General features: G+C 45.9%; 1 protein-coding gene across 2 annotated transcripts in view; it reads right to left on the bottom strand.

Annotated features, from left to right (window-relative positions):
- The window catches only part of CRLF1 (cytokine receptor like factor 1), a 231,137-nt gene that overhangs the window by 38,025 nt on the left and 180,198 nt on the right, over positions 1–12,914 (bottom strand). Inside the window, exon 7 of one of the 2 annotated variants that reach the window (XM_073588657.1) lies at positions 9,882–10,064. In XM_073588657.1, coding sequence (XP_073444758.1) covers positions 9,882–10,064 — 183 coding nt within the window. The remainder of the gene's footprint in view (positions 1–9,881; positions 10,065–12,914) is intronic. The other variant, XM_073588646.1, reaches the window with a different exon arrangement.

The raw sequence follows: 12,914 nt of genomic DNA, 5'->3' as shown, positions 1-12,914 counted from the left end.
ATCCCCCTTAAGAATGTGATCATATGCCATTTCTGATGAGATGTTTCCTCTAGTATATAATAATGATTTGTGTGGAACACAAATATCCCCGGCTAGAAATCAATGGCTAAAAACCCCATTGAAAGAAACAAAGCACCCAGAGACCATACATGTGGGTGGCTCTGTAGAGTAAATATGTAAGTGTGATAAAGATATAGGGAATATGAATGCATGAGTTCTAGTCCCGACAGATACTAGTTAATCTGATGGTCCCTAGTGATGAAACTAATAAAATGAAATTATCTACGGGTTGGAAAAAACAGGATTTTTGGGTTGCTTACCGTAAAATCTGTTTCTCGGAGCCTTCATTGGGGGACACAGAGACCATGGGTGTATGCTGCTGACACTATGCAAAAAAAGGTTAGCTCCTCCTCCGCAGTGTACACCCCACCGACCGGCAGGGAATTTCCTTAGTTAGTGAGAAAGCAGTAGGAGAAGTAACAGAATAGATTGAGAACAGAACAAACAACTCAACTGTAACCAATCAACCAAAGTAAGAACAGGAGTTGTAGAACATGGGAGGGTGCTGTGTACCCAATGAAGGCTCCGAGAAACAGATTTTACGGTAAGCAACCCAAAAATCCTGTTTTCTCGTTCGCCTTATTGGGGGACACAGAGACCATGGGATGTCCCAAAGCAGTCCCTGAGGTAGGAAACAAACTTCCATCCGGCCAGTGGACTCACCACGGCTGCCTGCAGAATCCTCCTACCTAGGCTGGCATCCGCCGAAGCGTAGGTGTGGACATTGTAGAATTTCACAAACGTGTGAACCGATGACCAGGTTGCAGCTTTGCAAAGCTGCAGCGTGGAGGCTCTGTGGCGTACCGCCCAGGAAGCACCCACTGCCCGGGTAGAGTGCGCTCTGATCCCCGGAGGGGCCACTCGATGCTTAACCCAGTAGGCCTCCAAAATTGCCGATCTGATCCAGCGAGCAATAGTAGCCTTGGAGGCCGGGTGACCTTTCCATGCCCCATCTGGAATGATGAAAAGAGAGTCTGTCTTCCGCAAGGAAGTCGTCCTAGACAGATAGATTCTCATCGCCCTGACCAGATCCAGCTTGTTCAGGGACCGCTCCCAAGGGTGAGTAGGACTCGGACAGAAGGACGGCAGAACAATATCCTCATTGAGGTGAAAGGAGGACACCACCTTCGGAAGAAAAGAGGGCGGAGGCCATAGAACTACCTTGTCCTAGTGAAGTACCAAGAAAGGAGAGCGGCAAGAAAGATGGATGGAAGTGATGGCCACCAGAAAAGCTACCTTCCAAGAAAGGAGAGAAAGGGAAACATCCCTGAGAGGTTCAAAAGGAGAACCTTGCAGAACCTCAAGAACCAAATTAAGATCCCATGGATCCACGGGCGCTCGGTACGGAGGAGCCGTGTGAGCCACGCCCTGAAGAAAGGTTTTGACCTGAGGGCGGGAAGCCAACGTCTTCTGAAATAAAATGGACAGCGCCGAAACTTGACCCTTCAAGGAACTGAGAGCAAGCCCCGCATCCAGCCCTGCCTGAAGAAATGCCAGAACGGAAGGGAGCAAAAAGCACATGGGCGCGATGTTATTGGCCTCACACCAAGTGAAATAGGCCTTCCAAGTACGGTAGTAAATCTTGGAAGACGATGGCTTCCTGGCTCGGATCATGGTATAAATTACTCGACCGGAGAATCCTGCTCGTTTCAAAACCTCGGTCTCAACAGCCACGCCGTTAAATTGAGCGGCCGAGAATTGGGGTTGCAAATCGGGCCTTGAGACAGCAGATCTGCCCTGTCTGGAAGCTTCCAGGGGGCGTCTGCGAGAAGGTTGACAATGTCCACGAACCAAGACCTTATGGGCCAATTCAGGGCGATGAGAATGACTGGAATTCCTTCTACTTTGATCTTCTTCAACAGCTTGGGAAGAAGGGGCAGGGGAGGGAACAGGTAGGGGAGCTCGAACTGCGACCAAGGAATGGCCAGAGCATCGGCACCCACTGCGAGAGGATCTCGAGCCCTGGATACAAACTGTGGGACTTTCCTGTTGAGGAGAGTGGCTAGCAGATCTACATCCCGGGTCCCCCAACGATGGCAAAGCTGAAGAAACACTCCGGATGTAGGGACCACTCTCCTGCCGTGAGACCCTCGCGGCTGAGAAATTTCGGCGGCCCAGTTGTCCACGCCGGGAATGTGTACCGCGGAGATTGTCGGTACCGAAATCTCTGCCCACTGAAGGATCTTGGACACTTCTGCCAGGGCTGAGGCACTCCATGTCCATCCTTGGTGGTTGACTTATGCCACCGCTGTGGCATTGTCTGTCTGAATCCGGATAGGCAGGCCCCTGAGGAGCCTCTCCCAGTGGACGAGAGCCAGATAAATCGCTCGTATCTCTAGGACGTTGATCGGCAGGGCTGATTCCCGAGTCGACCAACGACCCTGAACAGTGTGATTGCGGAACACTGCCCCCCATCCGAGGAGGCTGGCATCCGTTGTTACAATCTGCCAGTGAATGGGAAGAAAAGACCGCCCCAAGAGGATGAGAGGTGACGTCAACCACCAGTTGAGAGACCGCTTGATCCGGCATGAAAGATGAACAGGGCGATCCAGGGACCGAGCAGACCTGTTCCACCTAGACAGAATGGCGTGTTGGAGAGGTCTGGCGTGAAATTGGGCAAAGGGAACTGCCTCTATCGCCGCCACCATCTTTCCCAGGACCCTCATGGTTGTTCGGAGGGACGGGAATCGTGTGGTCTGCAGCGACCGTACATACTGCTGCAGGGAGAGAATCTTCTCTCGTGGGAGAAAGACCCTTGACCGACGAGTGTCGAACAGTAGGCCCAGAAACACAGGGCGTTGAGAAGGAACCAGACAGGACTTTTCCTGTTGACGATCCACCTGAAATTGGAAAGAGTGTCTAGGACGATCTTCAAACTTAGGCGCGCCTGGTGAAAAGAGGGAGCTTTGATCAGAATATCGTCGAGGTATGGAAAAAGAACGAGACCTCTGATCCTCAACAAGGCCATCAACGCAGCCATGATCTTCGTGAAGACTCTGGGAGCGGTGGCGAGACCGAAGGGCAGCGCAACGAACTGGTAATGTTCCTGGCGAACCGCAAAACGCAGGAACTTCTGATGTCCGGAGAATATGGGAACATGTAGATAGGCATCTTGGATGTCTATTGAACACATGAATTCCTGCTCCTCCATGGAAGCGATTACCGAACGAACCGACTCCATCCGGAAGCGGCGAAGGACTCTCTTGTTGAGCCGCTTGAGATCCAAGATGGGTCAAACCGCCCCGTCTTTTTTCGGCACCACGAATAGGTTTGAATAAAACCCTGTGAACCGCTCCAATTCGGGAACGGGCACAATCACCCCGGAACCGAGGAGAGAGGCGATGGCCGTAAAGAACCCCGGGATCAAGGCTGGATCTTTTGGAGGACGGGATTTGAAAAAACGATCCCGTGGAAGAGAGACGAACTCTATCTTGTATCTTGACAATACGACCTCCCTGACCCAGGTGTCCTCTACTGAGGCCAGCCAGACGTCCTTGAAGAACAAGAGTCGACCTCCCAATTGGAAGGGACCCTCGGGAGTCAGAGGATAGTCATGCTGAAGTGGACCGTCCAGATCTGGATCTGGATGGTCTGCCCTGTGAAGAGTGGGATTGCCAGGAGGGAGTGGGTCTGAATGAAACATACAGAATGGGAGGAAAAGGGCTAAGTGATAGCACATGTGAAAAAGACTTGGGTATACTAATAGATCACAGACTGAATATGAGTCAACAGTGTGATGCAGCAGCAAAAAAGGCAAATGCAATTCTAGGATGTATTAACAGAAGCATACAGTCTAGATCACGTGAAGTCATTATTTCCCTCTACTCCTCTTTGGTCAGACCTCATCTGGAATATTGTGTCCAGTTTTGGGCACCACATTTTAAAAAAGACATCAACAAACTGGAGCAAGTTCAGAAAAGAGCGACCAGAATGGTGACCAGTCTGCAAACCCTGTCTTATGAGGAAAGGTTGCAGGATTTGGGAATGTTTAGTTTGCAAAAGAGAAGACTGAGAGGAGACTTAATAGCTGTCAACAAATATCTAAAGGGCTGTCACATTGTAGAAGGATCAACTTTATTCTCATTTGCACAAGGAAAGACTAGAAGCAATGGGATGAAACTGAATGGGAGGAGACACAGATTAGATATTAGAAAAAACTTTTTGACAGTTAGAGTGATCAATGAGTGGAACAGGCTGCCACGAGAAGTGGTGAGTTCTCCTTCAATGGAAGTCTTCAAACAGAGGCTGGACAGACATCTGACTGGGATGATTTAGCGAATCCTGCTTTGAGCAGGGGGTTGGACCAGATGGCCCAGGAGGTCCCTTCCAACTCTACAATTCTATGATTCTATGAAACTTTCTTCCTATCTTGGCGTGCCTGCGGCCTTTGTTGGTTGGAGGATGTCTCAGCCGTATTGAAACGGCGGAAAGCCCGAAAGGGTCGAAACTGATGCCTTAGTGGAGCTCTGCGAGGCTTGGACTGAGGGAGGAGGGAACTCGTGCCTCCGGTGGGGTCCTTAATAATCTGGTCCAATTAGGATCCCAAGAGGCGTACTCCCTGAAAAGGCAGATTAGTAAGAGACTTTTTAGACGACAAGTCCGCCTGCCAGGCTTTGAGCCAAATTGTACGTCGGATTGCCACGACGTTGCTTGACGTCTGAACTGTGCAGGATGCGGTATTCAAAGAAGCAGAAAGCAGATAATCCCCCGCATGGGAAATCTGATTGGCGAGATTGGCCAATCGATCTGGTTGTGCTTTCTCTAGGATGCCCTGATGAAGATCCTCTGCCCAAGTAGCTATGGCCTTTGCTGCCCAAGATGAAGCAAAGACTTCGCCAGGGATTCTATAATTCTATCATTAGAATCCTTTAAAGACGCCACACCTGAAAGCGGGACAATCGTGTTATTAGACAGTCTGGACACGGGCGGGTCCACCGAGGGAGAGGCAGACCAGTTATCCGTGAGCTCTTTAGCAAACGGGTACAGTACGCCGAGACGCTTTCCTCTTTGAAAGCGCCTGGTCGGATCTTCCCTTTCTCTTGCAAAAATCTTTCCAAACTCGGAATGAAAAGGAAATACCCTGGAGGGTGTTTCCTCCCGTCTGAATGAAACCTCCTGATCTGAGGATTTCGCAGGGGAGTCAGAGATTTCGAAGGTGTGGTTAATTGCCGTGATGAGGTTCTGTACTGTAACCTTCATGTCAGCATCCTGGCCAGATTCCAGCTCTACAATCCCTTCAGAAGACATATCCGAGAACGCTTCACCTGACTCGGGTGAGGAGGCACGGGAGGGCGACTGCTGGGAAGGACTAGGTGCAGATGAGGGGCCAGGAGAGGAGAGATCCTGCCTGGGCCTTTTGCGGCTTCTGCTAGCTGGCTCAGATGGAGCGTCTTGTGACCTGCTGGACCCTGCAGAAGTGTCCAGGGGCAACTTGTCAAGAACGGCCACTAGGGACTGAGACACCCTGGTGAGGTCGGCCACAGATTGTGAAAGAGACGAGGCCCAGCCAGGAATGGGTGATTCGCTTTCCCGTGGCGCAGTAGGTGGTTCCTGGACGGGGTCATGCTGAACGGGATTGCTGCAGTCCAGGCAGATGGGAGTAGGCTGACCTGAGGGAAGTTTGCGATTGCAAGAGGAGCATGCGAAGAACTGGACTAGGGTGCCCGTGGGGACTGGCGGACGGCCACGATCAGGCTTAGAAGTAGACATGGTGAAGGAAGAGAAGATGAAAACCTGCGAAACTGCCGGAAGGTTGGGGGACAGAAAGGCAGAGTAGGGTGTCAGTCTGCAGATGCAGAAGTACTCACAGTCTGGTGACCCCGAAAGAGATGAATTAGGCTCCTGCAACTGGCCAGGGACCGACAGGAAGCACTGGTCTCTGCTTTGGTCTCTGGCTGTCAGGCTGCAAAGATGGCGACAGCCCGATGTGAGGAAGTAAAAGCGCGGTTTCTGTGCAAGAAGAAGAAGGGCGGAGTTAGTCTCCTCCACCAGAGGGAAAACCCGCCCCCCCTTCCCAGCCACAAGCCTGAAAAGGTGGTGGGAGGGCTTAGGAAGGCAACGGCCTATGAGAGCGGATGGGGGCGTGGCCGCGACGGGCACAAAGGCCCAAATTGAAGCCGGGGGCTAAATTAGACACGGCGGCCACCTGTCAGCACAGAGCGGCGCAGAAGAACTGCAGCGCAGCCACGCCCGCCCCTAAGAAGAATGCCGCCCTAGCCCTGCTCCCAGACACCACCCTACGCAAAAATACTGGCGGTGGGGTGAAGAAAGCCCGCACCGCAGCTGGGGCCAAAAGGGATGCGGCGACTGGGAAGCGTCGGCCGCTGATAACCTGCGGCGCTACTTTGGCGCCACCACCCGGCGTCCTTGTGGAGACTCTGGGAGCGGTGGTGTCTTCTTCCGGTCCAATAAAGGTACCTTCCATATCCCACGCTGTCTGTCCATTCCGTCTTCGCGCCTCGCCCAACCGACAGGCTCTGGTGGGCGAGTGGGTGGGAGGCAGGGGCCTGGACCATCCGTCTTCGCTGGCACGTCCTGTGCTGAGCCCGTGGTCTGCCCGGAGAACTATGAGGATATGGGGTGACAGTACACGCCGTATTCAGTCTCTTGTGGGAGTACAGTTGTGACCGTTCACACTGTATCCCGCCTAAGACCTGAAAGGGAACGACGCACATCGAGGTAGATATGGGTCCAATGAAGGACCCGTGTCCACCTCCTACTGTCACTAAGCTAAACTGAGGAAATTCCCTGCCAGTCGGTGGGGTGTACACTGCGGAGGAGGAGCTAACCTTTTTTTGCATAGTGTCAGCCTCCTAGTGGCAGCAGCATACACCCATGGTCTCTGTGTCCCCTAATAAGGCGAACGAGAAATATTTTTGACTCATCAGAGATATATACAAATTCTTTGATATGGATGCTAAACGATAAATAACCTTTTCCATGTGATTTTTTTTTTCTTTAATTAGATTCCAAGCAATATAGATTCCACCTACAACTAGCCTCCCAACAATTTGGAGAGGTGTGCATGTGTTTTTAATCGATGATAATTGATTGAAGGGTGGAACCTTTTTTTTTTCCCTATATAAATGTCTTTTAAAGATATATATGATTTTACCTGATGAAGGCTAATTTTATGTATAGCCGAAACGCGTTGTGTTTTTATGTCTAATAATAAACTGGGTATTCCTTTAACTATTCGGAGTAATTAATGAATCAGCCAGAAGCGCTCCTTGACAAGCTGGAAATCCTTTTCTGCATTCTCTGACGAATCTCCTACAAGGTAGTTCGTTCCACCTGTTTTGAGCTGCAGGCCAGCAGATCCAGACGATTACTCCAGTACCCAAACACAGGGTTATACGCTTAGCAACAAGACACCAAAAAGGTGAGAAGAATTTTTTATTTCTATCTGACATAATTAAAACTCTGCACTTAGATCTGCACCCCCCTTCTTTTTCTGGATATTCCTTGAAATACTCGGAGTAATTAATGAATCAGCCGGAAGCGCTCCTTGACAAACTGGAAATCTTTCTCTGCAAGCATAGCTTTACAAGCTTTATAATAAATGATTCTTCCATTCACCATATAGGTGATGTTAACTGGTGGATTTTGATCAACTGATATCTCTATCAATTATTGGAGATCTCAATGATCTGTTTTCACCTTATGTGAAGCTTGGTTTCTGTCTTCCTAAAAATGTTTGGTCTTCTATACTTATTGGTTCTTCTAATTGTGAAGATTACTTCCTCTATGTTCACATTACTCTGCTCAACATTAAATCTAAGTGATGGTGAAGTTTAACTTTTTACATCCTACATACAGCGCAACCCCACTAACAGTCCGCATGATTGCTACAGTCCACATAATATACTAAATGGAATATTCTCAAATATCTCTTGAGAAGCTCACTGCTGTGTCATTTCATTACTTCCAGGTTGCTCCTCCTTTGAGACACAGGTCTGGGCAGGAGCTTCATCCTAATTCTACACATTAAAGCCCCCGCCACACACAGCGATCTCGCTAGCGAGATCGCTGCTGAGTCACAAGTTTTGTGACACAACAGTGATCTCACCAGCGAGATCGCTGTGTGTGACACTTACCAGCGACCGGCCCCCCTGCCGAGTATCGCTGATCATCCTGGAATGGCCAGGACATTTTTTTGATTGCTGGTCTCCCGCTGGCCAGCACACATCACTGCGTGTGACAGGCAGGAGACCAGAGATCAGCAAGCGGGTGCTAGTAACTAAGGTACACATCGGATTTCTAAGCGGCGCGCAGCGTTTAGAAACCCGATGTGTACCTTAGTTACCAGCGCGCTAGTGCAGGGAACTGGTAACCAAGGTACATACACATTGGGTTTATAAGTGCTGCGCGGCGCTTATAAACCTGATGTGTACCTTAGTTACCAGCTCCCTGCACCAGCGCGCTGGTAACTAAGGTACACAGTGGGTAAACAAGTGACGTGCATTGCTTGTTACCCGCGTGTCTCTGGCGCTGATCACTGGTGAAGCTGCCTTTTTAGCAGCTCACCAGCGATCATGTAGTGACACACCAGTGATCCTGACAAGGTCATATCATTGTCGGGATCACTGGTGCGTCGCTATGTGTGACGGGGCCCTTAGTCTGTTAGAGTTATCCCTATATTTACATATAAAGATAACAGTGGCTTTGAACAAGCACACAACTCAAGAAAGTGAGAGTCATGGTTAAGAGAACTGCTGTGGAACCTGGACTTCAGGATTGATAATAGCCCTGTGAGAGGGAGGTGAGCAGCTAACTCCTAAATAGAAATCAATGGGCTGGACACTGCTAAATAGGATGTTAAGAGAGTAAGCTGTACAATATGCAAAACATGAATTATTGCACTCATTTTAGTAAAATGACGGCACATCAAAAAGCAAGTCAATTGCAAACTTGCTTTAAATCATGCTGTCTAGCTAACTAAAGAAACTTAATACACACCAAAATGATCTCGATCATATATCATAACCAAAAAAAGGGAAAAAAAAGAAATTTAATAGCGTGATAATTTTTCTTTAAGAAGTAACTTTTAAGAACCTGAAATTTTAAATTTTTTTCTTGTAGTGGAAAATTTGTTTGAAATTAACCAATAGTGCTCCTGTAATATAATGATTCCTACGTATCACACATGTGGTCTACACATCGACAAAGCAAACAGGTCTCATTTAGAGATGAGCGACTTTGCCTTTTTTAGGGTCGAGTCGGGTTTCATGAAACCCGACTTTCTCAAAAGTCAAGTCGAACGAAATCAGCCGACTATCGTGAAAAGTCGAAGGTCCGACAGAAACACGAAACCCAATGCAAGTCAATGGGGAATCAAAGTCGGCAGGGAGTGGAGGACAGTAAACACAACTACATGCCGGACCGCTTTTTTAAAGTGCGCAAAATCTCTCTCTCTCTCCCCCCAGATGCTGCCCATGTCATCTCGTTGCCCACAGTGTACGTCCTTGCTCAGTGGCTGAAAAAAGTCACGTGCAAGCATTCTGGGAAATCTGACTTTGGCGCTCATTTTGTCGACCGCATGGCCGACTTCACGCTGTGGTCGGGTTTCAGTCAGCGAAACCCGACTTTTCCATAAGTCGACGACTTATGAATCTGGCCGATCTGTTTCGCTCAACTCTAGTCTCATTTACTTGTTTATAATTATTATTGCTATACTTTGTTGTTATCTTTGCCAAATTGTCTAGCCTTCTTATTTCTTTGTAGTTATTATCACATGATGAGGAAGTCCATAACTAGCAAAATATAATCTCAAACAGATCATATTTTATATCTGCTTTATAGAGTAAGAAAGAGTGCCTTACCTACCTGGTTCCGTGTTTTGTGTGATTTCTGTAGCCACACTCTCCATTGGTCGTACAACTTGATACTAAGGTTTGAACAGCCATAGGCATGTTTCTTGACCCATCCAAAGAACTGCTTCAGTTCTCGACGTAGGGTGGAATTCTGCTCCCCACTTTTTGGATCACATACCCCAGTTATTCTTTCTAAACAACACAAAATAATCGAATTGAACACATGTCTTTATAGAGTACATGTTAAAAGGTGCTGTACGAGATGTAAAGGCAAATATGTTACTCATCTGAATGTGAAAAATCCATTAAACAAAATTTTATGTAATGGAGCTCACCTACAGTTTGAGGTCAAGTATCTGAAGAAAGCTTCATATCAAGCAATAATAAAAAAGTCAAAAAGGTGATATACAATCCATAAACACTGCAATGGGTTTCCTCCGACACTTGAAACCACAGATATTACTTTCGTAAGAACCATAACAGACATTTTTATTTTCATTTGGTAAATCCCACAGCTCACAGGTGATATTAACCTCATCTCTGAAATGATTTGCGTGAAATGTATCACATCTGTATACAGGATAAGCAGCACAGTCCCGGGATAAATAATGTCATTATAATACACATCTACATTTGCCTTGCTGGTCAGAAGTAATATTTTAAGAAATTTTTCATCAGCTCAATTTGAAGCCTACCCAATAAAGATACATGTGTATTTCTAAGTAACTTGTCATGGGAGTTAGTAGAACTGTTTTCTTCAAATCCTGTTTATATCCAGGATTATAAAAACCGGAAAATAATAACATGGAGATCAGTTAATAACTAAGAAACAGAGGCCTGTTGAAATTTGCTGGCACCAGATAAGGTATAAAAAACAAGAGGTATTTCCCCACTGGGAAATAATTTTGAAAACTGGCTTTTTCACAAGAACACCAGGTGTCGGAGCATAGTTAAGACATTCTTGACTAGGATAAAGAGCAGTCTGTAGACTATTAAGTGTTCAGCCAACTCTGCAAACCCTATCTGCTCCAAATATCATCAGTATGGATGATAACGTTATGCCATGAGCTAAGACACTGTTGTAGTAGTGAATGTATCCAGGATGTAATCTAACTGATGAAAAATGGGGGAAAATATTCTACAAGAAATTGCCAATGTTATGTACGAGGTGATAATGTGAACAAATCAATAAATGGCTCTTATTGAAATATATAGACAATTATGATATTTTAAATGCCACTTTTTAGAGGGGGTGCTCATTTTGAATTAAATTTCTCCCCTTGTCGCTTACTGCCATTAAAGCAAACAACCCACTAGACACTCTGAGATCAGTGTTTGGCTCATGTGATGTCAAGGTGATGTCAGTGCCAGTGCCAGACACCAGGAACAGTGATGGAGACTGGCTAGTGAACTGGGGAAGGTGAGCACATCACAATTTTTTTTTTAATAGTACAATTCAGCCAGGGAAAAAGCTTAGTTGAAAGCAGTCAACCCTTTAAGGCTATGTGCACATCTTAAGTGGCTCCGATAGCTGTGTTTTGCGTTCTTCTTGCGGAGGCTCTGTTACCGGCATGTGTCACTCTATACTGTCAGAGAGTGGGCATCTTCCCAGTGGAAACTGTCCAAAGAATAATAACTTCTTTTAACCTTGTCAGCATATCTGAATGACGAAATATGTAATTTTTACATTGCCACGCACTATGCTCATTTTAAGGCGCTTTTGTGGAGCTCTTTTTAGGCGTATTCCAGGCGTAATTTTCCTGAAAGACAAGCTGTTTGGAAATGGTTTTATACATATGTCAAATTTCAGTGTTGCCAAATGTGGACTTTTGTATATGGAAAAATCTGTTATAAATGTATTCATTTGCCTGTTGTATTTTCACCTAATATTATATGACAATATAGGTAGGCAGCAATAACTTTAGATTGAGATACAAAACTCTCTTTTGTACAGTTCCCTAGTTGACAATTGTTGGAAAGCTAATAAATATAGCTACAACTGTCAATCCTCTTACTGGAAGTGTGCCAGCAGTAAATGCCCGGGAATAACTGAGTGTGACCATTATTCCTGTAACACATTTAACTGATTTCCCTGAAAGGCATTACATAAAAAATAAACAGGAGCAGTGAAAGATACATCATAAATGTTGAAAAATGTGCATATTATATCTGTATCAATAAGGGAAATATTTATCTCTGAAAACATGTATTAGATTTCTACCTATGGACAGAATCAAGAAGAGAGAATTTTTTTTACTGTCATTTCTTTTATAAAAAAAAAAAAGGACCAACAATATCAATACAAAAATAATACATTATTGCATTATTGTGATAAATAAATGTATTTTCACTTTGTCTTTTCGACAAATTTTGCATTAAATATCTATTGTACTTTTCTAATATCTAAATATTAATTTTCCCCCCAGCAAAATTAGATATATAGTGTTTTTATATAAATAAATATATGACACCTGGCATCCTTATTGATGAGGTGAGACTGTAGATCTAAAACCTCTGTCACTCCAGCTCTATTACCTGTCCATCACAACCTCCCCTTTCTTGACTCCTGCTTGGCTCCTTTGGATGCAGTCAAGCAGCATAAATGACATCAGTTAAGAGGGGGAGGTGGTGCTGGGCAAGAAATAGAGCTGGAGTGACAGATGCTTTAAGTTTTCCACCTCATTTACATATCAATTCAAATGCTGATATCTCAGTAAAATGAGTAAAGAATATAATTTTTCAATTGAAAGTTTGTTCTGACCCTTAAGATAAAGTTTTGAAATACTAGTATTACACAAATACCATTGCTTGCATTTTTTATTTAAAAGGATATTATGGAGTCACCAAGCCTCTTAAAAGGGAACCTTTCACCAGATTTTTCCCATATAAGTTACGGCCACCACCTTTCAGCCCCTTGTGACAGTATTCTATAATGCCATATATATGATTTCAATTCTTCCTGTAAGGCAAAAAAGGACCTTTATTTTAGTCACCTACAGAGCTGTCCGGTCCGAAGTGTGCCTCCTCTTTTCTTGTGATGCT

This window comes from Dendrobates tinctorius, unplaced genomic scaffold, assembly GCF_039654945.1.
Source record: "Dendrobates tinctorius isolate UK_male_01 unplaced genomic scaffold, ASM3965494v1 ptg000011l, whole genome shotgun sequence".
In the NCBI taxonomy this organism is placed as follows: Eukaryota; Metazoa; Chordata; class Amphibia; order Anura; family Dendrobatidae; genus Dendrobates; species Dendrobates tinctorius.
This window is presented reverse-complemented; position numbering and strand designations above follow the sequence as displayed.